At 43.2% G+C, this 27,119-nt stretch overlaps 2 protein-coding genes across 4 annotated transcripts in view; both read left to right on the top strand.

Moving 5' to 3' along the window:
- washc5 (WASH complex subunit 5) overlaps nt 1-10,545 on the top strand; it is a 69,206-nt gene extending 58,661 nt beyond the window's left edge. The window contains exons 24-28 of the mRNA XM_033019006.1: nt 737-866; nt 2,540-2,636; nt 5,000-5,156; nt 6,310-6,397; nt 9,776-10,545. Coding sequence (XP_032874897.1) covers nt 737-866; nt 2,540-2,636; nt 5,000-5,156; nt 6,310-6,397; nt 9,776-9,832 — 529 coding nt within the window. The 3' untranslated portion in view covers nt 9,833-10,545. The remainder of the gene's footprint in view (nt 1-736; nt 867-2,539; nt 2,637-4,999; nt 5,157-6,309; nt 6,398-9,775) is intronic.
- Nucleotides 10,546-18,155: 7,610 nt separating this feature from the next.
- nsmce2 (NSE2 (MMS21) homolog, SMC5-SMC6 complex SUMO ligase) overlaps nt 18,156-27,119 on the top strand; it is a 133,621-nt gene continuing 124,657 nt past the window's right edge. Inside the window, exon 1 of one of the 3 annotated variants that reach the window (XM_033019004.1) lies at nt 18,156-18,268. The gene's annotated coding sequence lies outside the window, so the exon portion shown is untranslated. The remainder of the gene's footprint in view (nt 18,269-27,119) is intronic. The other 2 variants (XM_033019005.1, XM_033019003.1) reach the window with 2 other exon arrangements.

Raw genomic sequence — 27,119 nt, 5'->3', positions numbered from 1 at the left:
CTAGCGTGAAAGTGGTTTTATTGGTGGGAATCGGGATTGTTACTGTTGAGTTATTTCTCGGCATTAAAATCAGTAATTGCATTCTAACTTGCTATCTTCAGTGAGTTCGAGAATTATCTATTTCAATTATGTTTATGTTCAGCGGCACAGTGGCTAGTGTGTAGAATAGTGTTAGTGTACAGGGTGATCACTGGTCAGCACGGACAGTAGGCCGAAGAGCCTCTGTATCTCGAAATCAAATTCTAAATGGTTCAATGGTTTCTTTATTATCACTTGTACCATGGTGAAGCAAAATACTTCTTTTGCATATAGATCAGAAGGTTATTGCCGTACAATGTACATAATACATAGAAGGAAGCTACTGAGTCTATATACAATAGTCACCAGGTTTTGGTGTTATTTCTGGACATTTTGGATATGCTGCTTTTGAAGTATATTTTCTGCGATGTTGAAAACCATTTGCAGCCGTTTGGTCATAAAAGAGACTGCAATTAACATTGTGATTAACAATCAATTTGAAAAAAAAACTTGTTAAGCCATTTCAGGAAAGAAAAACAATATTATACATATAAAATGATAAAAGGACTGGACAAGCTAGATACAGGAAAAATGTTCCTTATGTTGGGCGAGTCCAGAACCAGGGGCCACAGTCTTTTCTATGTTTCTATTAAACCGCACATACTTTAAATTGCCCATTATTAGAATTTGTCTGTAACATGGAGTTATTTTTGTACAGAGCACTGTTGGCTGACGTTGAAGCACACTACCAGGACCCAACATTACCATATCCTAAAGATAATAATACACTGTTGTACGAAATCACATCTTACATGGAGGCTGCAGGCATTCACAACCCTCTTAGTAAGGTATGTTTTGGAAGGGACATGTTTATTGAGTCAGTGAATAGCAATGAAATGTCTAATCTATGCTACTTGGCAGGATATTAGAATGTTGTGTGTAAGCAGACTGAATGAGTGCAAATCTTAGCCTCAAGCTTTTGACTTCTTGAATGAGGCCAATTTAAATTGGGTCACCCAGTTCTGGACTCCACTGTATGATTTGTTTCTGAATTAAGCTCATTCACTTTGTAAATGTCCCAAAACTTGTGGTTTTGTTACACATGGCTTTTGCTCATTCTAAATGCTTCTTTACATGTTGCCGGCGATTATTTTTACTGTATGTCATCCGTTGCAGTGAATGTTTGCACCTTTACAGTTCTGTTACAGTTTCCTTGCCCCATTATCTACCAACACCTCCGCAAACTGGCAATCCATGCTGAGGGCCAGCCATGTTGATAATAGGAATTAAGATAATTCTTCAAAAAAATATGTGGCACGTTGGAGACACCTTATAAAATAACTTGGAAGGTAGACAAAAATGCTGGAGAAACTCAGCGGGTGAGGCGGCATCCATGGAGTGAAGGAAATAGGTGAAGTTTCGGGTCGAGACCCTTCTTCAGACGTCTCGACCCGAAACGTTGCCTATTTCCTTCGCTCCATAGATGCTGCCTCATTTCTCCAGCATTTCTATCTACCTTCGATTTTCCAGCATCTGCAGTTCCTTCTTAAACATTATAAAATTACTTAATCATTTGTGTTTCTCAAGATCACAAATGTCAAAATACATTTAATTGTTGCAGTCATTTTGAGCAGCCAGGAAAATATATCGGGTTCAGCACAAAATTACTTTCAAGTTGTTAAATCTGAAGGTACCAAGTTCATCTGTACCCCTCCAGTATTGACATATTCAGTTACCAAGTCAGTTATTGTAACATTTTGAGACGTGCAAATTAAAGCTAATTTGTTTTGACATATTGGAGCTAGTTTTCAGCTATGGGTCCACAATTCCCTGGGACTAGATTGCGACTCTCCCAGTCTCTGCTACTATGACTAACCCGTTGTGCTCTTGGTATAGTAAGCATCATGTAGATGGGCCTTCTCTGGGTAATGAAAGGGTTCTGTTTTTAGAGACGTTCATACATCAGTTTTATCCGTTAGTCAGAAAATACATAGAGATCACTTGTAATGGTCAACCTGCCTTCACTGCATTGTAACAAATGACATCAAGCACATCAGACTGATAAGAAAGAACAATTACTAAAGGTGGAGAAAGAGAGAGGAAACTAGTTCTGTCGTTCGTATGGACAAATGTATGTACACGAGTCAGACTTTTGAATATAACTATATTAAAGGGCCTGTCCCACTTTCACAACCTAATTCACGACCTCTGCCGAGTTTGCCCTTGACTCATACTCGCAGCATGGTTGTCACAAGGTCGTAGGTGGGTCGTAGCAGGCCATGATGCTGGTCGTAGGTACTCGTGGCATCAAGTAGGTCGGTGCGTTTTTTCTGGCATGATGAAAAATGTCCACGAGTAAAAAAGGTCGTGAATTAGGTCGTGAAAGTGGGACAGGCACTTTAGGGAGCTCGGTCATGTGTAGGGACATCCATAAACCAGGCATGTGTAATCTGGGACAGCCTGAATCTGACTCTCTTGTTTACATTAAACTATATTTTGATTGGTTTTCTTTTTCTTCTAGATTTATATTACTACAAGGAGATTGCCATATTTCCCAGTGGTGAACTTTCTGTTCCTAATTTCTCAATTGCCAAAAGTGCAGTATGTTAAGAACCAAGGTAATACACTGCACAAAATCACTGCATGTTACACAAAATGCACAGATTGTTTAGGTTTTGAACATTTTTATTTATAGAAACCTGTGATATGAGCTCTTAACAGAAACCAGAACTAGATGCTTGTTTTAATTTGCTTTTTAAGTATTGGTTGTTACTGTTTCGTTCAAGTGGGTGATTTCTATCAACTGTAGTTAATTTGTTAGTGCTGTACCTTTTCTGAGCAAGCCTTTTGTTTAAATCAAGATTTTTAATTTCCCTTTCAGTGCATTTTTGTTTCAGACAATGTCAACATGAGCCTTGTTCCACTTTTACCTCATCTGTTGAATTGATAATGCATCTGAGACTGGATCCTGACAAATTAACCAACATATAAAATTGCACAAAATGAAGATTGTATTTGTAATGTGTTTTTCTGTATTTATCCATGTTTTCATATCTGCAGATAAACACTGGGATTAACAGATAGATAGGTCAGTACCATATAACCATATAACCATATAACAATTACAGCACGGAAACAGGCCATCTCGACCCTTCTAGTCTGTGCCGAACACGTATTCTCCCCTAGTCCCATATACCTGCACTCAGACCATAACCCTCCATTCCTTTCCCGTCCATATAACTATCCAATTTATTTTTAAATGATAAAAACGAACCTGCCTCCACCACCCTCACTGGAAGCTCATTCCACACAGCCACCACTCTCTGAGTAAAGAAGTTCCCCCTCATGTTACCCCTAAACTTCAGTCCCTTAATTCTCAAGTCATGTCCCCTTGTTCGAATCTTCCCTACTCTCAATGGGAAAAGCTTATCCACGTCAACTCTGTCTATCCCTCTCGTTATTTTAAAGACCTCTATCAAGTCCCCCCCTTAACCTTCTGCGCTCCAAAGAATAAAGCGTAGTGGGATTTATATTACCTTTCTTATTGACTGAGCTGAATAAGGGAAAGATACTTGTATAATATGGTATTCCTACTCTGATACGTATAATCTATCTGAATGGACTAGATGAGAGGTCCTAATGTAATTTGTCCAAGGGTGCTGACCATACAAAGCAGATAGGAGACAAGGTTGTGAAATGGTCTTGGAGGAAAATGATATAACAAGAACACGATGATTTCTTGTTATATCATAATGTATTGAAATGAATTATCCAATTTTGAAAAATACTTTAGAGTGGGAAATATTGCCATTCAGAGGGACCGAAGTATCTGATGTACAGAGAAATAATATACAAGTACAGCAAGAAGTTGGAAATATAAATGCCTTAAGTACTGAAAATAAAATGATTAGAATTGGGACTAAGATCTTCATATAACTGAGCAGAGCTCCAATGAGATTGCACCACGTATACCTTTTGCATTTCATTCTCTTCACTTTAGAACATTATGAAAGTTCAATAGACATATTTCTGACAGGAGAGTGGTTATCTCATTGAAACATACCATTCTTCAAGTGCTTGATAATGTAAGTACTGACTAACCTGGTTAGGGGAATTTGAAATTAAGAGTCTCTACTTTAAGATAAGGGGTGAGGTGCTTATGGCACAGGAGTAGAAATTATTTAACCCAAGGATTTTGAATCATTGGAACTGCATAGGACATTGGATGCTCATTGATGAAGTTGTTGACTGCATTCAAGATGATATTCAAAAATGTATCAATAATTAAGGCATTTGGCTTAATATTTTGGAAGATTGCAAATCCATTCAATGGCAGATTATGGCTTAGGATCGAAGCCACCTGCTGCTCCCTAACTCATATCATCTTGCTACTAAGTATTTTAATATGCGTGTCTCTTTGGTTGAACATTATGTGATGAAATTACAGGCTCTTGTACATAAAATAGGTTAAATATTCATGTTAGTTATTAGGAGAGGTTGGATCTATGCCGTTATACTTCTATCTTGTCTCCCTTCAACCTCTGGCATTTGACGAAAACAATCCTAGGGCAGACAGTCAGAACCTTTTTCCTCGGGTAGTAATGCCAAAGACAAGAGGCCATAGGTTTTTAAGATGAGAGGGGTAAAGTTTAAATGAGATGTGCAGGGCAAGATTTTTATACAGAGGGTGGTGGTACCTGAATCGCACTGATAGAGGTGGTGACGGAGGCAGATATGATAGTGGCGTTTAAGAGGTTTTTAGATAGGTACATGAATTGTAGGGAATTAATGGGTGTGAAATGAGATTCATTTATTGTGGCATCATATATTTGGCATAGACATATATGGGTTGAAGGGTCTGTTCCTGTGCTGTACTTTGCTATGTTCTATGTCTGCAAGTATTGTTAGAAAATCCTTTCTTGTGTGCATATTTTTTTTTCCCCCCGGTCTGATGCTTGAGGATAATTTGATCTGCTTGCAGGAATGGTGTGTAAAAAAAACACAGATCCCATCGACTGGCCTCCCCTGGTTGTTGGACTTGTCACTCTTCTGAAGCAATTCCATTCACGTTACACGGAACATTTTCTGGCCTTGATTGGCCAGTTTGTTCGTTCTACTGTGGAACAGAGTACCACCAGGTAAGAATCATAGTGATATCTTTGGCATGGTGGAAGAGACATTCCAAAAACACCTGACTTCATGAGTAGTTTAATAAAAAACTTACATTTGTGTGTTTTTTATCCGCTACTTTAATGCAGTAATTCTAAGACCACAAATAAAAGTAATTTGTGCATTTTAAACAATGGTGGTGCCTACGTGCATGATTATATATTTTCTGTAACCAAATACTATATTGTCTCATTCTTCAGGGAACGGGGGTTCCCCTCCTCCACCATAGCTGAGGCTTGCACCAGGGTCTCTTCCATACCCCGCAACACTGCTCACTCTCCCCATCCCACCACTCGCAACAAGAGCAGAGTCCCCCTAGTCCTCACCTTTCACCCCACCACCGTCACATACAACAAGTAATCCTCCGTCAGTTTTGCCACCTCCAACGTGACCCCACCACTCACCACATCTTCCCATCTCCCCCCCATGTCTGCCTTCCACAAAGACCGCTCCCTCCGTAACTCCCTTGTCAATTCTTCCCTTCCCTCCCGTACCACCCCCTCCGCGGGCACTTTCCGTTGCAACCGCAAGAGATGCAACACTTGTCCCTTTACCTCCCCCGTTGACTCCATTAAAGGACCCAAGCAGTCGTACTTGGTGCAACAGAGGTTCACCTGCATCTCCTCCAACCTCATCTATTGCATCCGCTGCTCTAGATGTCAGCTGATCTACATCGGTGAGACCAAGCGGAGGCTGGGCGATCGCTTCGACGAACACCTCCGCTCGGTCCGCAATAACCAACCTGACCTCCCGGTGGCTCAGCACTTCAACTCCCCCTCCCATTCCCCATCCGACCTCTCTGTCCTGGGTCTCCTCCATGGCCAGAGCGAGCAACACTGGAAATTGGAGGAACAGCACCTCATATTCCGCTTGGGGAGTCTGCATCCTGCGGGCATGAACATTGAATTCTCCCAATTTTGTTAGCCCTTGCTGTCTCCTCTCAGCCCTCAGGCTCCTCCTCCTCCTTTTTCCTTTCTTCTCCCCGCCAACCCCCATCAGTCTGACGAAACGTTGCCTATTTCCTTCGCTCCATAGATGCTGCTGCACCCGCTGAGTTTCTCCAGCATTTTTGTGTACCTTCTATATTGCTAATCTTGCCACCTTTCTCTTTTCTTCATTTAGTCAGAAGATCCCTGAAATGCCTGCAGATGCCGTAGCTGCCTTGATGTTCTTGGAGAATTATGTTCATTACACTAAACTACCCAGAAAGGTATTGAAATAATTAATTTGCTTAATAGTGCAATGCAGGAAACAGGAAGAATATATCCAGCCTTGGGTGGTGACATTTCAAGAATGCTAGTGTCTCGTTCTGTCTGGGGCCCAGTGATTTATGCAGAATGTGTTACAATTTTCATCACCAACATAACAGTTTGAGAGAAAATATCACAGAACATGTCAGGACGCCACTTAGCCCAAGCAGTCCCAGCTGGCTGCTTACACACGCAATTCGCTTGACCCTATCCCCAATGCCTAGCAATTTACTTTCCTTTTAAGTAGTTATCTGGACCCCTTTTCAATGCCACGATTGAATCAACATTCTAGTTATTTCAGATTTTAACTGCACACTGTGATGTTTTCCCTTGTGTCACACTTGAGTCCCACACTGTCTAGATGACTCTTTAACACTGAGATCCTCTCTCGACCTTTTTGCTCCAAGGAAGACAACCCCGATTTTACCCACAGAGCCAAAAGCACTTGTCTCAGGAAATATTCTGGCAAATCTCTTCTGTACTCCTCCTGAGGTCTTCACATCATAGAGTAATTGATTTATACACCTTCAGCCCATCTCATCCATGGCAATGAAGATGCTTATCAGAGCTAATCCCATTTGTCTTCATTTGGTCCATATTCTTCCAAACCTTTGCTATCCATGTACTAAAGGTCTTTTAAATGTTGCATGTCTCCTCTTTGACCCATAGTACTGCTCTTGTTCCCCCTCCACCCAGACGAAACCAGAGCCGTGTTCCCTTGGTCCTCACACTTCACTCCTCCAGCCTCCACATCCCACGTATTTTCTAGGGTTGCCAACTTTCTCACTCCCAAATAAGGGTCAAAAGGTCAAAATAGGGGACAAATTCCCAACAACAATTCGTTGACCGACTCGGCCGTGGCTGGGTGAATGATGAGTTGGCCTAGGTGCAGGACTGCATACAAAGCCCAGCCGGCGGGCCAGCTGAGGCGTTTTGGCCCACGCGATGTCGCTTGCAAAGTCCGGCATGATCGGCCATGAGAAGGAGGGGTGGTGGTGTTGGCGGTAAGCGAAGGTGCAAAGGTCGTACAGCTGGCTGGGCTGCCGGCCGACGGGGCCATGGGTGAGGTGTTGCTGCTGCATTCCATGGGCTGCACTACGTTGGGACAGGTGAGTCGGGGCCCGACGCGGCGTTCCGACCCTACGACCCCAGTTGCAGCAGTCAAATACGAGACAAGGTCGGTCCCGTACAGGACCAACCAATTTAGCCCAAAATACGGGATGTCCCGGCTAATACGGGACAGTTGGCAACCCTACTTCTACCACCTCCAAAATTATCCCTCACCAGTCGCATCTTCCCATTCCCGCTCCTTTCTGCCTTCTGTAGAGGCTGCTCCCTCTACAACTCATTGGTTCACTTATCCCTTTCCCACCTAAACCACCCCCTCCCCAGAGGGTCACATGCACCCCCCCTAACTTCATCGACTGCATTCAGTGCGCCTGATGTGGCCTCCTTTACTTTGGTGAGACCAAGTGTTACTAAGCGACTGCCATCTGTATCTCGCAGTTGCTAACCATTTTAACTCCTCCTCCCATTCCCATACTGACCTCTCTGTCCTGGGCTTTGTCCATTACTAGTGAGACCACACACAAACTGGAGAAAACATTATTACCTCTGTCTGCTTGGGTAGCTTGCAACCCAATGGTATGAACACTTGAATTCTCCGGTTTTAAGTAACTTTAACCCACCCCATCCCCCTCTCTTCCCTATGTCCCACTTGGACGACCCCATTTCTTCCTTCCCTCTCCTCTTCCAACTATATTCCTCCTTCTGGCTTCACAATTCTCAATATCTATCTCGTACCTTTAGTCTTTTCTTCTGTGGCCTTTGTCCAACCATCTGTCTATCCAAAGCCCCCCCCCCTCACCTGTATCCTCCAGGTTTTGTCTTGGCCCTCCTCTCTTCCAGCACTCACCCACCCACCAACAATTAGTCTGAAGAAGGGTCCCAAATCAAAATGTCACCTATCCATATTGTCCAGAGATGCTGCTTGGCCCGCTGAGTTACACCAGCACTTTGTGTCTTTTTTTCAAAAATCTCATCCACTTTGTTAAGGTAGTTGATGAACAACAGTGGACCCAGCACCGATCTCTGCATTATAATGTTGGCCACAGTCATCCTGTCTGAGATCCAAACCCTCCCCCACGACCCGCTAGCTATGACCACCAATTTTGTATCCAGTTGGCTAGTAAAGATGATCTTGGATTATACATTGTGTGACTTTCATGTTTACATGGTGTCAGAAGTGGGATCCATGTATACATGAGTCACACAACGTATAATCCAAGATCATCTTTCATCTTTACACAAGCTATAGCAGTACAGTAGGTTGTCAGAGCATCCTGACTGCTTCCAGAACCGAGCAGTAGAGGAAGTGGGTGTTAATATAAATGGTACAATAAGGTGGGGTTAGTGATACTAGTCTATTATGATTGGTTGTCATGCATAAACCAATCTACAGCTAGCTCGTGATCAAACCCATGCAATGTAACCTTCCGAACCAGCCTACCATGTGGGACCATTTCAAAGGCCTTTCTAAAGACCATGTAGACAACATCTTGGCCCTGATCACATCATTCCTCCAGGTTATCTCTTTGTGATCAAAGTTATGAGACACTATTTCTCACTGGCAAAGCCATGCTGACTATCCCTAATCAGTGTTTACTTTTCCAAACACCTGTAGACCCGGTCTCTCAGAATTGCGTTCAGTAATTTTTCCTCCACTGAAGTGGGGCTCGCCAGGCTGTAGTTCCATGGTTTGTCCTTGCATCACTCTTGATAAAAGGCACAACATTAGCCACACTCCAGTCTTGTGGCACCTGGAAATATGATTTCCCATAACAGAACGACATTTCAGTTCTGGCTGATCAAGTGTTTTATATGCAACAAGATATGAAAACATTCTGCCGGGTATGTTTTAAAAATAGGCCACATCCTGAAAACATACAGCGTGGTAACAAGCCCACCAAGTTCACGCCACCCATCATCACCCATTCACACTAGTTCGATGTTATCGCACTTTCTCATGCACTTCCTACGCAGTGGGGCACAACTTACAGCGGCTAATTAAACTACAAACCCCCAAGTCTTTGGGATGAGGGAGGAAAACAGAAACTGGATCACCTGGGGGAAACACACGTGGTCACAGGGAGAACATACAAAATTCCACACAGATAGCACTCGCGGTCAGAAACAAACCCGGGTCTGTGACACTGAGGCAGTAGCTCCACCAACTGTACCAATGTGTTGCCCCATCATTTCTACCTTGTTGCTCTGGTGCGGATGCAATGAGTTAAAAAAAAAAAAGAATTGACTAACTGTTGTTCTTTCTTCGCCAGGTTGTGGAAGCACATGTCCCTAGTTTCATCTTTGATGAGTTCAGGACAATTCTATAATGTTTTTTAAGATGAAGATATAACTCTGCAAGGAAGTGAAGCAGAGTTTATACAAACATCTGTGAAATACTGGAACCTTTTGCTCATCACTCTGTCTTGGCCAGTACTATAAGAGCAAATTTCTTCTAATACAGAATTTTAATGAAAGAGGTCTGTGAATATATAACTCAGTTTTGTACATGTGATGGCAAGATATCCTTCTCTGCTGAATCCTCTAGGTAGGTGTACAGATAGAAAGCCTGTATCATCTATGTTTAATTTCTAATGACCTATAAAAACAAAAGATACTTAAAAAGTATTAACAAAGGTTTAACGCCCTTAATGTATTGCATTCCAGTGAACTGTAAATTATCAAAATCTGTTTGAAATATTACTATTTGTATTAAATTAAAAACTGGAACTTCAACAAAATTGAATGAGTTTGTCTAAGGGAAAATGTTTATCTCTGTACACAAAACATTTTTACACTGGCGATGCAGGTGATTTTTGACAGTGTCGCTATGAAATGTTCTTCCTGATTGTGCTGTGGTGCTGAAGCATTCAGTGCTTCTCCGAAATATTTTTAAGTAGGTGAACTGCCCCACAATTGAATTTCCATTGAAAGAAATTTTGCTTAAAGGCAGCATTTTTTTCCTTTGCTTTGCAACTTATAACTTAGGGAGATGTCTTGAATCAAATAAATGGGAATCAAATAAAACTTAACGTGACATTGAGGTTTAATCTTTTATTGTAATCTATCTGTTGATATTCAGAAAGTTGTTTTGTTCTCGCATTAACATTTGGTAGAATCTATGCATAACTAAAACTTTGATCTTGTTATCTTCCGTTTGCAGTTTTTCTATTTGCGCAAAAACAGTACGCGATAGCGCTATGATTTTACCCCCTCTGCCCCTCCCACCCCACACCCCCCCGCCACACACCCCACTTCCCTCCTCCCCCTCCCACACCTGAAGAGGAGGGGGAGGGAGTGCTAGGGGATGAGGGGAAATGAGCCGTGCCTGGGCTATGGGTGAGTGGTGTAATATTGCATTGGGGGAATGGGTTGCATTGGGGGAACGGGTGAGCGGTGGAATATTGCGCTGGTGAATGGGTTGCGTTGGGGGACCAAGCCTCCCGTGTGACTGGGACCCAACGGGTCCCACTTAGTCTAGTAGATTATAACGGGATACCATGAAGATCAAATTAGCATAATGTGCAAAAATAAAATTTGTGCAGAGGGCACTCTTGGATATGAAAAGTGGGGAATAAAAGCAGATCTAGTTTAGTTTAGAGATACAACGCGGAAACAAGCCTTTCGGCCCATTAAGTCCGCACTGACCAGCGATCCCCACACATTAACACTATCCTACGCACACTAGGGACAATTTACACTTGTACCAAGCCAATTAACCTACAAAGCAAAAGAGTAACTGAAATTATAACGAGAAAACACGATATTCTGCAGAGGCCACTGATCAAAGAAAATAAGGTAAATACGTGTAATGTCCATATGGTGCCAGCACAATAACCTGACCCTCAGCACCAGCAAAACCAAGGAACTGATTGTGGACTTTGGAAGGAGTAGGATGGGGACCCACAGCCCCGTTTATATCAACGGGTCGATGATTGAAAGGGTCAAGAGCTTCAAATTTCTGGGCGTGCACATCTCTGAAGATCTTTCCTGGTCCGAGAACACTAATGCAATTATCAAGAAAGCTCATCAGCGCCTCTACTTCCTGAGAAGACTACGGAGAGTCGGTTTGTCAAGGAAGACTCTCTCTAATTTCTACAGGTGCACAGTAGAGCGCATGCTGACTGGTTGCATTGTGGCTTGGTTCGGCAACTTGAGCGCCCTGGAAAGGAAAAGACTACAAAAAGTAGTAAACACTGCCCAGTCCATCATCGGCTCTGACCTTCCTTCCATCGAGGGGATTTATAACAGTCGCTGCCTCAAAAAGGCTGGCAGTATCATCAAAGACCCACAACATTCTGGCCACACACTCATCTCCCTGCTACCTTCAGGTAGAAGGTACAGCAGCCTGAAGACTGCAACAACCAGGTTCAGGTATAGCTACTTCCCCACAGCCATCAGGCTATTAAACCTGGCTCGGACAAAACTCTGATTATTAATAACCAATTATCTGTTATTTGCACTTTATCATTTTATTTATTCATGTGTATTTATATTATAGTATATGGACACATTGATCTGTTTTGTAGTAAATGCCTACTATGTTCTGTGTGCTGAAGCAAAGCAAGAATTTCATTGTCCTATACAGGGACACATGACAATAAACTCACTTGAACTTGAACTAACGATCTGAAATAAAAGTGAAATTATTAGTTAGCCACTGCATTTCCGTAATTACCAGTGTGACTAATTAATGAGTATGAGATTAGAGGAAATCTGAAATGATGTAATGATACTAAAAATAAAAAGCCATGGTGGAGCTGCTAATAGTAGTGGGAAATAAAAACATTTTTAAAACACACAAATATTTGGTTTCAACCAAATGCTGGATTAACTCAGCGGCTCAGGCAACATCCGTGGAGAACATGGCTAAGTAACATTTCAGGTCTGGCGAACCGAAAACGTCACCCACCCATGTTCTCCAGAGATGCTGCCTGATCTTAACGCGAGCATTTTGTATCATTCCTTTGTGCAAATCAGCAGCTGCAGTTCCTTATTTCCAAATATTTGGCTTGGATGGATTACATCTGCATGTTCAAAGTTAACATAGAAACATAGACAATAGGTGCAGGAGTAGGCCATTCGGCTCTTCAAGCCAGCACCGCCATTCAATATGATCATGGCTGATCATCCAAAATCAGTACCCCATTCCTGCATTCTCTCCATATTCCCATGATTCCATTAACCCTGAGAGCTATATCCAACTCTGTCTTAAAACCATCCAGTGAATTGGCCTCCACTGCTTTCTGTGGCAGTGAATTCCACAGATTCACAACTCTCTGGGTGAAAAAGTTTTTCCTCATCTCAGTCCGAAATGGCCTACCCTTTATTCTTAAACTGTGACCCTTGGATCTGGACTCCCCCAACATCTGGAACATTTTTCCTGCATCTACACTGTCCAATCCCTTAAGAATGTTATATGTTTCTGTAAGATCTCCTCTCCTAAATTTCAATGAATACAAGCTCAGTCGATCCATTCTTTCATCATGTGTCAGTCTCGCCATCCCAGGAATTCACCTGGTGAACCTAGGCTGCACTCCCTCAATAGCAAGAATGTCCTTTCTCAAATTAGGAGACCACAACTGCACAAAGTACTCCAGGTGTGGTCTCACCAGGGCCCTGTACAACTGCAATAGGACCTCCTTGCTCCTATATTCAAATCCTCTTGCTATGAAGGCCAACATGCCATTAGGTTTCTTCACCGCCTGCTTTACCTGCATGCTTATTTTCAGTGACTGATGTACAAGGACACCCAGGTTTTGTTGCACCTCCCCTTTTCCTAATCTGACACCATTCAGATAATAATCTGCCTTCTTGTTCTTGCCACCAAAGTGGATAACCTCACATTCATCCACATTAAGAAAAGAACAAAGCTGTTACGTTTATATAAAACCCTGTGTAAATGAAATGATGACAGAAGATTAAAATGTTGCTAGTATGATTTATGTTTGAAAAGGATGACTAAACAATAGCCTAATTATTGTAGGTGCTAGATAGGATATTCAATCCAGATTTGATGTAATAAGAAAATCCTCTAAATGCTGAATATAGAGTGGTTGTCATGGATTTCAATGACAAAATTGTGCTTTTGATTAAAAAGATTGGAGCAGCAAAGATTCACTGAATATGGATTTACAATATGCTGGTGGAAATGTCATCACCAAAGATGCAACAAATTTAAGATCTTATAAAGTCATACAGTGTGGAAACTGGCCCTTTGGCCTAACTTGCCCGTGCCGACCAACATGTCCCATCTACACTAGTCCCACCAGCCTGTGTTTGGCCCATATCCCTCTAAACCTGTTCTATCCACGTACCTACCCAAATGTTTCTTAAAAGTTGCAATACCTGCCTGATCTCTCTCCTCAGTGTGAAAATGTCACCCCTCAGAATCCTATAAAAAAATTTCACCTCACCGTAAACATGTGTCCATTGATTCTCTATTCCCCTACTCTGGGAAAAAGACTCAGCGCGTCTACCCACTATGACCACTATGAAATCACCCGTCATCCTCCTGAGTTCCAAGAAATAAAGTCCGAGTCAGTTCAACTTCTCACAAAAGCTCAAGCCTTCTAGTCCTGACAGTATCTTTGTAAATCTACTCTGAACCCTATTAAGCTTGACCACATCCTTCCTATCGCATGGTGCCCATGAATTGAACACAACACTCTAAACATGGCCTCACCAGCATCTTATATAACTGCAACATGACCTCCCAACTTCTACACTCAACACTCTGACTGATGAAGGTCAATGTACCAAAAGTATTTTTGACCACTCTATCTACCTGTGGTGCCACTTTCAATGAACTGTACCTATACTCCTAGATCCGTCTGGTCTACCACACTCCCTAGAGCCCTACCAGCCACTGTGTAGGTCCTGCCCATGTTAAAGCCCTGTCCCACTGTACGAGTTCATTCAAGAGTTCTCCCCGAGTTTGCCCTGATTCGAACTCGGAGATTTACGGTAATGGCCGCTCATAAGTACCCTGGGCTCTCGTGGATATTTTTCAACATGTTTTTTTTGTACTCGGGGCTCTCGTGGATATTTTTCAACTCATAACGCTAACGGCAGGTAAGCTTGGGAATCCTCCTGAGCTTACCTGCCGTTAGCATTACGAGCCGCTAAGAGACATCCCCGAGCTCCGATGTACCCGCTACGTTCATTCTACGTGCTTTCCACGAGTTTGATTTTTTTTAAACTCGGGAGAGCACTTGAATGAACTCGTACAGTGGGACAGGGCTTTTAGTCTTCCCAAAATGTGACACCTCACATTTCTTTGTATTAAATTCCATCCACTATTACTCAGCCCAACTGGCCAACCGATCAAGATCCTGCTGCAATATTTGACAATCATCTTCACTATCTCCAATACTACTCACTTTAATGTCATCTGCAAATTTGCTAATCATGCCATGTACATTCTCAGCCAAATCATTGATTTTGATGACGAACAGCAATGGGTCCAACACTAAACCTTGAGGCACAGCACTGGTCACAGGCCTCCAGTCCGAAAAGCAACTTTCCCCCATCACCCTCTGTTTCCTTCCATGAAGCCAATTTTCTATCCATTCAGCTATCTCTTCTTGGATCCCATGGGATCTAACCTTCCAGAGAATCCTACTCTGCGGAACCTTGTCAAATACCTTGCTGAAGTCCATATACGCAACGTCTACAGCTCTGCCTTCATCAACTTCTATCGTCACATCACCATAAAACTCAATCACATCCGTAAGACATGACCTCGCACATACAAAACCATGCTGACCATACCTAATCAGCCCTTGTCGGTCTAAATGCGTTTCTTCCTATCCCACAGAATACACTCTAGGAACATTCTGACTACAGATGTTGAGTTCACCGGCTTGTAGTTCACAGCCTTTTCCCTGCAACCCTTACTGAATAGAGGCACAACATTTGCCACCCTCCAGTCTACCGGCACCTCGCCTGTACTTGATGACTCGTAAATCTCAGCCAGGGCACTTGCAATTTCCTCTCTACCTTCTCGCAGTGTCCTCGGATATATCTAATCAGGCCCTGGAGATTTGTCTACCTTCATAAGCGTCAGGACATTCAGCACCTCCTCAACTGTAATACTGACTGGTCTGAAGACATTTCCAGTGACTACCCCAAGTTCCTCAGTCCTACTGTCTTTCTCCATGGTAAAAACAGAGAAGAAATACTCATTGAGGATCTTGCCCATCTTCTGTGGCTCCATGCAGAATTAACTGCTTGATTCCTGAGGGGTCCCACTCGCTCTGGTTACCATTATTTCCTGTATGTACATAAAATCTCTTGGGATAATCCTGAATGCCATCTGCCAGAGCTGTTCCCTGTCTCCTTTTGCCTCTTCCGATTTCCTTTTTTAGCTTGCGCCTTAGTTCCTGAAACATCTCCAGGGATACACTTGATTCCAACTGCCTGTACCTGTACCTGTCCCTGTCCCATGCTTCCTTCTTACTCTTCACCAAAGCCTCAATTTCCCATCATCTTAATGATGATACTTTAAACATTTATATTTTCTGTGACTAAAGGCTATTTATATTTCAACTATTAGACTATGAAGTTGAGATTGGTCTTTGTAGATAAGAACTGTTGATATTCATTTTACTTATTTACGAGAGTGATTTCTTCCACATCTCATCACCCATGAATCTACACCAATGTAACAGCAAACACAGACAAAGGAGTGGTCATCACCAAAACCAAAGAAGAAGGCACTAAAGGAGAGGATGGCAGAAAGAAAAGTAAAAAAAATTGTTATGAAAGCACTGAAATTAACTGAAATTATATCGAGAAAACACTATATTCTGCAGAAATCACTGATCAAAGAAAATGTAAATACATGTAATGAACTGATAGGGTATAAAAGTGAAATTATTGGTTAGCACTGTATTTACGTAATTATCAGTGTGACTACTAGATGAGAATGATATTCGATCTGAAATTATGTAATGATACTTAAAATTTAAAAAGCCAGGGTGGAGCTGCTGATCGTAATGGGGAATAATAAAGAAAATAAACAAATATTTGGTTTCAACCAAAATGCTGGATTAACTCAGCGGCTTAGATAGCATCCCTCGAGAACATGGTTAACTGACATTTCAGGTCTGGCCTGAAATGCTTGCCACTTACAATTGTCCCATTATCACAAGTACAATATTTCTTACACATCACATGTTAAAGCATTGGTACCACATCATGCATGGAATTCTCAAAAAGGCATTCTCCATTTTATTATCCCCATATTTCCATCAATTCCTTTCCACATTCTGCCATTCGCATACACATGAGCTGTAAGTGGCCAATTATCCTTCCTGCACATTTTTTGGTACGTGGGAGGAAACTCGAACACCTGAAGGAAACTCACAGTTGTAAGGAAAATGTTCACACTCAGGCATCCATCACCTCAGGTGAGGATTGAACCCAGATCGCTCACCAATGAAGCAAAGTTCTTAGCTTTGCCACCCTAAATTCTGAATTTAGGTCTGAGAGTTTACAGCATAGAATCAGGTCACTTGGAATGGTTAGAATAATGGTGGGTGTCAAAACTACATTGAGTTCTGAAATAGAGTCTTAGACCTGAAACATTAAATCTGTTTCTCTTTCCACAGGTTTGCATGACCTGCCGAGTGTTTAAGCATTTTATTTTTCCCCCTGAATGATTGTATTTATGTCAGAATTCCTGGCACCTGGAGTTTATTTAAATGTTCAAAATCACAATGTTGTTTTTATCAGAGTTTGAATTACCGTGTGCATTTTGGCTTTGAACATGCACATTGGCTTCGTACATTCAGTGGGAGAGAAGCAAACAATGTATACATTTGTTTAGGGAGGAGCTGCAGATCCTGGTTTAAACACAATGCTGGAGTAACTCAGTGGGTCAGGCAGCATCTCAGGAATAAAAACGCAAAGGACTGTGTAAAGGAATGGGAAACTGTCATATAGCCAACCAGCTTCAAAGACACGAAAAGAAGAAGAGGAATGTGGAGAAGAGGACCATACAATGCAGCATTGCCTTGTCTGCCCCCTACTACCCAACCAGTGCAGCTCAAAGGATCTTGCAGTGTTCAATAAAAACGCAAAGGACTGTGTAAAGGAATGGGAAACTGTCATATAGCCAACCAGCTTCAAAGACACGAAAAGAAGAAGAGGAGAGAAGGAATGGGTGACGTTTCGGGTCGAGATCCTTCTTCAGTTTATCAACATCTAGTAATTTCGCAGGATTGTACTTTGAAGGGGTTGTACTTTGGAGATTGTTACTAAACTCTGACGCTGCAAACTTGCACCATTGATATGGGATAATACTTTTATGGTATACTCTTGGTTTTTGGTTTCTTGGTCCTCCAAAATATTCCAAATGGAATTTAAACTGGAGTTGGTGGAGGGAGGACTTAAGCCAGAAAGGGTTTTTGGGAAGAAAGAGCTACCTCTAATAGTGTACACACTTGAAAAGCACTTTTTAAAATTGGAAAGCAGTGTCTCTTGGTTTCAGGACATCCTGAAGTACTTTCCAATTTAAAAACAAGTGCTTTCCTAAGACTTTACACCTGTCCGCCATTGGCCAGGGGGAAACGAACTGTCCACCGGAAACGGAAACGTACTAGATTTGTAGTTCTGTGAAGCGGGTATCGGAAGTTAGGAAACGGGAAAGCGGAAGGACGAAACTACAAGTCCCAGGGTGCTCGGCGCACGGAGCCATTGACGGCCATTTGAACAGGGAGGCGGCGAGGCCGAGTATTTGTGGGCACCTGAAGGCGGGTGAGCCTGGTTTATGTGTTTCACTTTGCCAACGCTAAACTAATGTAGGCTTGTTTTGTGCAGGGCTTTAGCGAGGGTCCGAGTTGCAGTTTACATAATGTGTTGGAAGGAACTGCAGATGCTGGTTTAAACCGAAGATAGACACAGAATGCTGGAGTAACTCAGTGGGACAGACAGGCAGGCAGCATCTCTGGAGGAATGGGCGACGTTTCTGGTCGAGACCCTTCTTCAGACTTGCTGCCTGTCCCGCTGAGTTACTCCAGCTTTTGTGTCTATCTTGCAGTTTACATACAAGCACTAAGAACGATGACAGAGATAAAGACAACTACATTCAGTGGGAGAGAAGCAAACAATGTATACATTTGTTTAGGGAGGAGCTGCAGATCCTGGTTTAAACACAATGCTGGAGTAACTCAGTGGGTCAGGCAGCATCTCAGGAGAGAAGGAATGGGTGGCGTTTCGGGTCGAGATCCTTCTTCAGTTTATCAACATCTAGTAATTTCGCAGGATTGTACTTTGAAGGGGTTGTACTTTGGAGATTGTTACTAAACTCTGACGCTGCAAACTTGCACCATTGATATGGGATAATACTTTTATGGTATACTCTTGGTTTCTTGGTCCTCCAAAATATTCCAAATGGAATTTAAACTGGAGGTGGTGGAGGGAGGACTTATGCCAGAAAGGGTTTTTGGGAAGAAAGAGCTACCTTAAATTTAGTTGTATCTGGTTGGGTAACTATGGTAGGGTGAAGATTATTCCATGCTTTAATTGTGCGGGGGAAGAACGAATTGCTGTACACATCTGTCTTGGTAGCTGGAATCTCAAATTGGATCGAATGCCCTCCTCTGCTCCTAATTGGTTTGGGTTTGGTGTAGGTTTTGTAATCTATGTCGAGCTGACCATTTAACATTTTGTAAAAACAGGTCAAACGGTGAGCTTCACGTCTGTCTTGGAGAGGGTTCCACCCCAGTGAATTCAGAAGTTTGGTAACACTCGCTTCTCTCTCATAGGTGTTAGTAACAAATCGAGCTGCCTGTCTTTGGACACGTTCGATGGAAGAAATGTTTTTATTTGTGTATGGGTCCCATGCTGCAACTGCAGGGCTCGAAATTAACGGTTGCCCGGGTGCCGTTGACCACTCAAAGCGCCGCCGGGCAACTAAACACCGAGTCATTTTGCCCGGCTTGGCAACCAGATACTGGTTTGTACCGAAGATAGACACAAAAAATTGGAGTAACTACGCGGGTCAGGCAGCATCTATGGAGAAAAGGAACGCGACGTTTTGTGTCGGCGGTGACGGCTGTATTGCGTGAGAAAGATACTAGGTGCGTGGTGACGAAGTGTCGGAGCGAATGACGGGCACCGAACAGCGGCAGCAGCGGCCGCGACAGCGGCTTCATCTCCTCCTCCCCCCGCACTCCGCCCGCCCTGATAAGGGCCGCTGCCTGCAAATCCACTACCCGCCACTTAAAAGAAAACACTCCCGCACGCCGAGGCCGGGAGGAGGGAGGGAGGGGGAGGCCTCGGCGTGAGGGAGGGTTTGTTTTGAAAGCGGTTATCCCGTTGTCGGATTTGCAAGCAGCGGCCGCTATCAGGGAGGAGGAGGAGATGGTGCCGCTGCCGCGGCTGCTGTGCGGGACCCGTCATTCGCTCCGACACTTCTGAAGCAGCTGCACCAAAGATACTAAAGCTATAGGATCTTTGAGCTGCACCGCTCGGCCCCGCACCTTGCTGTTGGCTGGCGGAGGAGGGACGCGGTGGGGAGGAATTCCCGACGGCCAAGGCAGCGGGCGATGTTGTCCGAGGAGCGCTGACCTTCCTTCCTCCCCACCTCGCCCCCTTCTCTCGCTCTCTCTTGTACGCTCCCTCCACACCCCCCCCTCCCCCTTTATCCTGGGACCCCTCCTCTACATCCCGCACTGATATCCATTCCCGCCTCTATTCAGTCCTCACTGACATCCCCTATGCTCCCCATCTTCCCCATCTCCCCCCCCCCCCCCCAATCTATTCATCCTGCGCTGATCACCCTATCCACCTCGCATTAATTCTCCTGCCGCCATACCCGCCCCCATCCATCCTACACTGGTTCCCCAATTCACCCTGTGCTTACCCCTTTCCCATCCATCCTGCACCTCCTCCATCCATCCTATACTGATTCCCCATCCATCCTGTACTAATCCACGCATTCATCCCGTACTGACCCACCCTCCATTTACCCTGCACCTTCCCCCATTCATCCTGTAGTGATTTCCCACTCATCCTGCACAGACCCTCCGCTCCACACTGTACTGACCCCCCCCCCCCCCGATTCATCCTGCGCTGACCTCCCCCCCCATCCATCCTGTACTGATCCTCCCATTCAAGAAGAATGGGGGGAACAGTCTGAAGAAGGGTCTCGACCTGGAAAGTTGCCTATTTCCTTCGCTCCATAGATGCTGCCTCACCCGCTGAGTTTCTCCAGCACTTTTGTCTATCCCCATCCATCCCGTACTGAACCCCCCCATTCAACATCACTGACATCCCCCGTGCTCTCCCTTCACAATTTTACCTACTCCAACCAACACGTACTAATTCACCTGCCTCAATCCATCCATTCTGCACCGACTGCCTTCTAACCACCCCCCCCCCCCCCCCCCCGCCATCTATCCACCCCGCACTGATTCACACACACCCCCTTCCCTGACCCTATTGTCCTGGAAATGTCTTCAGAGCGAATATTGACTATGTTTGATAACGGAATGCAATCAAATGTGTTTTAATTCCCAATGTTATTATTTGTTTTAATCCATAAAGATGGATTAATTAAATTGTGAACACGTGAAACATTAAAACCACAGTGTTCGATTGTCACTGCTACCGTTGACACATTATTACAGAATTCATTTTAACGGCTCTTAATATGGAGTATCAGCACTGTAGTTATTTAATGAGCAACATTCACAACTATACGTACGCATATATGTTATCATGGTCCAGGATTTATTGACACAGGTTGATCATACGCTGAATAATTCAACCACATTTTTGTTTGGAAGTGGAAAGAACGAATACAAATTGCATTAATTGCAATGTGTAAAAAGAGTTGAGATACTGTATTATAATTTTGCTGCATGTCATTGTGGGATATATCATGTCTTGATTGGTGAATGTTTAGTTTGTGACTTTATTTGAAGCAGAAATAATATGTGAATGCTTCATTGAGTATAATTCCGACTGGTAACTACGCGCTTCGTCCGAGCACATTATCGCACGCGTCATGCAAGCCATCTTAAATGACCACCTAAACTGTAATTTGGCAACCTAAAAAGCTGCCAAGGTTGCCCGGCTGGCAACAGGGAAAAAAAGTTAAGCGAGAGCCCTGAACTGCGTAGTCCAAATGAGGTCTAACGAGGGTGAAGTATACTCATTTCCCTTGAACCCCTCGTGTTCTTCAAAAATCCCAATTTTTTAAAATCCAGCCCCAGAGAACATCTGGGTTTAGTCACGAGTGGATATGGCCCATCTTGTGTTTAGGGATGAGCTCAAAGTTGATGGAATTATGCAGCCTTTGGAGATGTTCAGAACATTTTGACCTCTGGTTTTTCACAAGTGATGGTGTCCTTTAGCTAATTAGCAGTAGCAGAGATCTGTGCTGACACTCAGCTGCTATGAAATGGTTGTCCAGAGGTAACACAGCAGTTTAGTTTATTGTCACGTATACCGAGGTACAGTGAAAATCTTTTGTGATGTGCTAATCAGTCAGCGTAAAGACAATACATGATTACAATCGAGCCATTTACAGTGTATAGATACATGAAAAGGGAATAACGTTTAGTGCAAGGTAAAGCCAGTAAAGCCTGATCCAAGATAGACACAAAATGCTGGAGTAACTCAGAGGGACAGGCAGAGAGAAGGAATGGGTGACGTTTTGGGTCGAGACCCTTCTTCAGACTCCTGAAGAACTCCTTAAGAAGGGTCTCGACCCAAAACGTCACCCATTCCTTCACTCCAGAGAAGCTGCCTGTCCCGCTGAGTTACTCCAGCATTTTGTGTCTATTTAAACCAGCATCTGCAGTTCTTTCCTGCACACAAAGTCTGATCAATGATAGTCTGAGGGTCACTAATGTGGCAGATAGTAGTTTAGGACTGCTCTCTAGTTGTGATAGGATAATTCAGTTGCCTGAGAACTGCTGGGAGGAAACTGTCCCTGAATCTGGAGGTTTACGTTTTCACACTTTTGCCGATAGGAGAAAAAGAAGAGGCAGTGGCTAAGGTTCGACTCGACCTTAATTATGCTGCTGGCCTTCCTAAGGCAGCGTGAGGAATAAATTGAGTCAATGGAAGGAAGGTTGGTTTGTTTGATGGCCTGGGTTGCGTCCACAATTCATTGCAATTTCTTGCGGATTCAAAGCAATTTAAAAGTCAATTGGCTTGAAGGTGTAATCAGTACTTCCTGTTCCTTCTGTACTTCCTGTACTTCACTAATTCCTGTTTCTTTGTATGGTTTTAGAGGAATTTAGAAGATTGAGGGGGGATCTTATAGAGACTTACAAAATTCTTAAGGGGTTGGACAGGCTAGATGCAGGAAGATTGCTCCCGATGTTGGGGAAGTCCAGGACAAGGGGTCACAGCTTAAGGATAAGGGGGAAATCCTTTAAAACCGAGATGAGAAGAACTTTTTTCACACAGAGAGTGGTGAATCTCTGGAACTCCCTGCCACAGAGGGTAGTCGAGGCCAGTTCATTGGCTATATTTAAGAGGGAGTTAGATGTGGCCCTTGTGGCTAAGGGGATCAGAGGGTATGGAGAGAAGGCAGGTACGGGATACTGAGTTGGATGATCAGCCATGATCATATTGAATGGCGGTGCAGGCTCGAAGGGCCGAATGGCCTACTCCTGCACCTAATTTCTATGTTTCTATGTTTCTACACAGAGAGTGGTGAATCTCTGGAATTCTCTGCCACAGAATGTAGTTGAGGCCAGTTCATTGGCTATATTTAAGAGGGAGTTAGATGTGGCCCTTGTGGCTAAAGGGATCAGGGGGTATGGAGAGAAAGCAGGTACAGGATACTGAGTTGGATGATCAGCCATGATCATATTGAATGGTGGTGCAGGCTCGAAGGGCCGAATGACCTACTCCTGCACCTATTTTCTATGTTTCATGACCTCGTCATAGTCATTCGGTATGGAAACATGCCTTTCTGCCTAAGTTATTCATGACAACTAAGATGTTCATCTCAGCCAGTCCAGTTTGCCCACATTTGACCCATATCCTAGCAATGTTACAAAATTTTGAGATTTAAAAAATCAAGTCTGTAATTTATCCCATCAGATAAAGCATAAAAAGAAGTTTAATTTGACACCTAATTCACTTTCATATCTCAAGTATTTAAAAAGTTATGGCCATTTTCATACTCGGAAATTAGCATCTTGTTCCCTATTGATTTTCTATGGACATAACAAAAAAGCTGTGATCGTGTGCAGTCAAAAGCCCATAACCTTCTTAAAAATTAAGAGAACTGAATGAAATTTTCAGTTATCGTAGATTGAACCATTCTGAAACAAATATAAAATAATCTTACTTGGATGACCTGAAATTAAAGCATATAATTAGTTAGTTACCCAAGTGTAGCTAATTTCAAACTTCAATTACTAGATCTAAACATCTATCCATTTCTTAATAAATGATTAACATTTTTAAATAGCCTAAGTGTCCAAATAATATTCATAAATAATTCACAATAAAACATGATTTTTAAATCTCATTTACATTAATTTATAGGCCAAATGGAAGGAATTTAGTGTTCAATTGCTGTAAATTAAAGTCCATTTTAAATCAGCTTTCTAGTGGGATCCTGTGAACGCGCTGGTTTAGAACGTTCACATTGCGGTAGATTTGTGCCCTCAAATGCCCAGAAAAATACTGCGGGATATAATGGGCCTAAAATGAGCTACTCGCAATATTAAACTTTGTATAAAGGGATCTTAAGAAGCCCTTTTTAATGTAAAAATAAGCAGCATACCTTCTGTTATTTGCTCTATGCGACCCTGACAGCTGCCGGTGGTCGCGCGTTTAGAGATTGATTTTTAAACTACTATAACTATTATACGAGGCCTTTAAAACTAATAATAGCTTTTGCGACGGGGTCTTCCAGCGATTTTTCGTTAATAATTAACTAGGCTGAACATCTTCGATTTGAACAGCCTAGAGAAAATCGCGTTTTAAACCCGCCCCCCCTCTAAACGGCGCCAAAATCGCGCACACCCGCAGCGACAGATTTTCAGCGACGCTTCAGGTAGGCTTTGCAACATAACTACATATCCCTCTAAACCTTTGCCATCCCTGCTTCTGTCCAGATGGCTTTTTAATGTTGTTACTCTACCTGCCTCAACCATTTCCTCTAACTGCTCCTTCGACATATGTACCACCCTTTGTGTAAAAAAAGTTGCCCTTTAGTTTCCTGTTAAAACTTTCTCATCTCAACTTAGGTTTGGAAGCGCCAATGTGAAGAAAGGATCAACATGGCAAAAACCTTGTTATATAACTTTAATAGTTTCAACTAGACTAAGTGGAACCCGTTGGATCCCATGTTCACACTGGAGGGCTGGTCCCCCAATGCAATATTCCACCTCTCCACCAATTCCAATATTGGTGGCCAGTGGGGGTGAGGAGGGGGGGGGGGGGGGCTTTCTGGAGCGCTAGTATGGGTGTTGTGGGCCAAAGGGACTGGTTTCCAGAGGGCTAGTATGGACATTATGGGCCGAATGGATTATTGGGATGGCAGCTCGGTCACTCAGGCCTGGTGGTCTGGCAAATCGGTCACTCAGGCCTGGTGGGCAGGCAGCTCAGTCACGCAGGCCTGGTGGGCTGGCAGCTCAGTCACTCAGGCCTGGTGGGCTGGCAGCTCAGTCTCTCAGACCTGGTGGGCTGGCAGCACAGAAACTGCCAGAAATTCTGCCCAAAACAGGTGAGAGACTGTGAGAGAGAAGGCGGAGGGTGGAGAATCAAATTTAGACATTTTTCTATGCAATGAAGGAGGAAAGTCTATCCTGGCCTGGATCTCACAGGGAGTCAATGAAGGGAGGGAGAAAAATACTGGGGTGAGGTTTAATACTTGCAGGAAGAATACTTACTGATGGGCCAAAGGGACTCCTCGGCTAGTACAGGCCTGATGGGCTGAAGGGGCTCTATTAAAAAGAATCTGGGTGAAATCTCAGTGAAAGGCACTTTTTCTGGACTTTTCCTGGCCGGGCATGGGCCTTTTGGGCCAAAATGCTCCTCTTGGGCTAATACGGGCATTTATGGCAAAAGGGACTGGTTTCTCGGCTAATAGGGGCCCTGTGGGCCGAAATTAGTGGTTTCAGGCAGGCCAAACATTTCATTTACATTTCAATTTCAAGCACAGGGCAGGCCAAACAATTCATTTAATTTATATTTCCATTGCAGTTTCAAGCACAAGGCAGGCCAAACAGCCAATTGCATTTTCATTTCATTTCCATTGCAGTTTCAAGCACAGGGCAGGCCAAACAGCTCATTGCATTTTCATTTTCATTTCCATTGCAGTTTCAAGCACAGGGCAGGCCAAACAACTCATTACATTTCCATTTCATTTCTATTTTCATTGCCGTTTCAAGCACAGGGCAGGCCAAACAGTTCATTGCATTTTCATTTCATTTTCATTTCCATTGCAGTTTCAAGCACAGGGCAGGCCAAACAACTCATTTGATTTTCATTAAGGGCTAACAAATCATTTATTGCAAGTACATTGCAGATTCACAGTTCGGTTGATTCTCAGTTTAGAATCACAGTCGTGGCCTCTCCCTCGCGATATTCCAAGGTGACTGACTCGTGTCCAAGCATCTGGGGTTTTATAGTTCTGCCCCCCCCCCCCGGAAGGGGCGTTACCTTCATTATGGTGATTGACAGGTGAGAGGACCAATCAGCTGATCTTAAGATTTTTTAAACACTCATAACTTTTTTATTTTTAATCGATCGGGAAAATCCTCAGGGTTGCCGCAGCAGAGGAGGACTGTGAGTAAGACGGCCAAAAACCATAGCGATATAGGGTAGAGCTTTTTTCTAAAATCAATATACAGCACAGACAAGAAGTGGTCAAGATGAGACTTTTAGTTATATAGATGACCATGTGGAAGAAGAATTAAAAATAATGCAGCAATATTTTGGATAGTGTCTGATCATAGTATTACAGCACAGAAATTGGATTGATCAAGCATTGCTGATCTTATCCTACTCTACTATCTGTTTTCCCTTTTAAATTTTTACTTTTCAAACTGAACAAATTTTCCTTTTTAAATAGGGATTTATGAATTCTTGTAGTCGTGCATCTTACCTCAGCCCTTTTTGTCATGGCCGTATTGCATGGAAACTGTCCCTTTGGCCTAGTGAGCCCATGCCAATCATCAGATACCCATTAATCCTATGCTGATTCAATTTTTAATTTTCCCCACAATTCCATTAACTTCCTCCTCCCATCCCCACTGATTCCCCAGATTCTACCACTCTCCTAAATGTAAGGGACAATTCCCATTGGGCAATAAATCTTTTACCAAACCATCGGTCTGTGCAATGTGGGACAACCATGGTGCAGTCTCAGAGAGATTGTGGAAACTTTACATAGACAACACCATAGCTAAGGATTGAACCTGGGTAATTTGCACCGTGAGGCAGCAGCATAATAGCTGCATTATTGGGCAGGTCTGCTGACCAGCATAAACAATCATTATGTCCGTTATCATAGTTAATCAGTCACTATATTAAATTCTTGGTTCCAAAATTGAGTACTCCTGCATGTCACTAAAGTGTTAAGTGCTGCAGAAGTGTGAGTTTACTTTTTTGACATATTGGCCACATCACACA

Source organism: Amblyraja radiata, chromosome 4 (genome assembly GCF_010909765.2).
Source record: "Amblyraja radiata isolate CabotCenter1 chromosome 4, sAmbRad1.1.pri, whole genome shotgun sequence".
Classification (NCBI taxonomy): domain Eukaryota; kingdom Metazoa; phylum Chordata; class Chondrichthyes; order Rajiformes; family Rajidae; genus Amblyraja; species Amblyraja radiata.
This window is presented reverse-complemented; position numbering and strand designations above follow the sequence as displayed.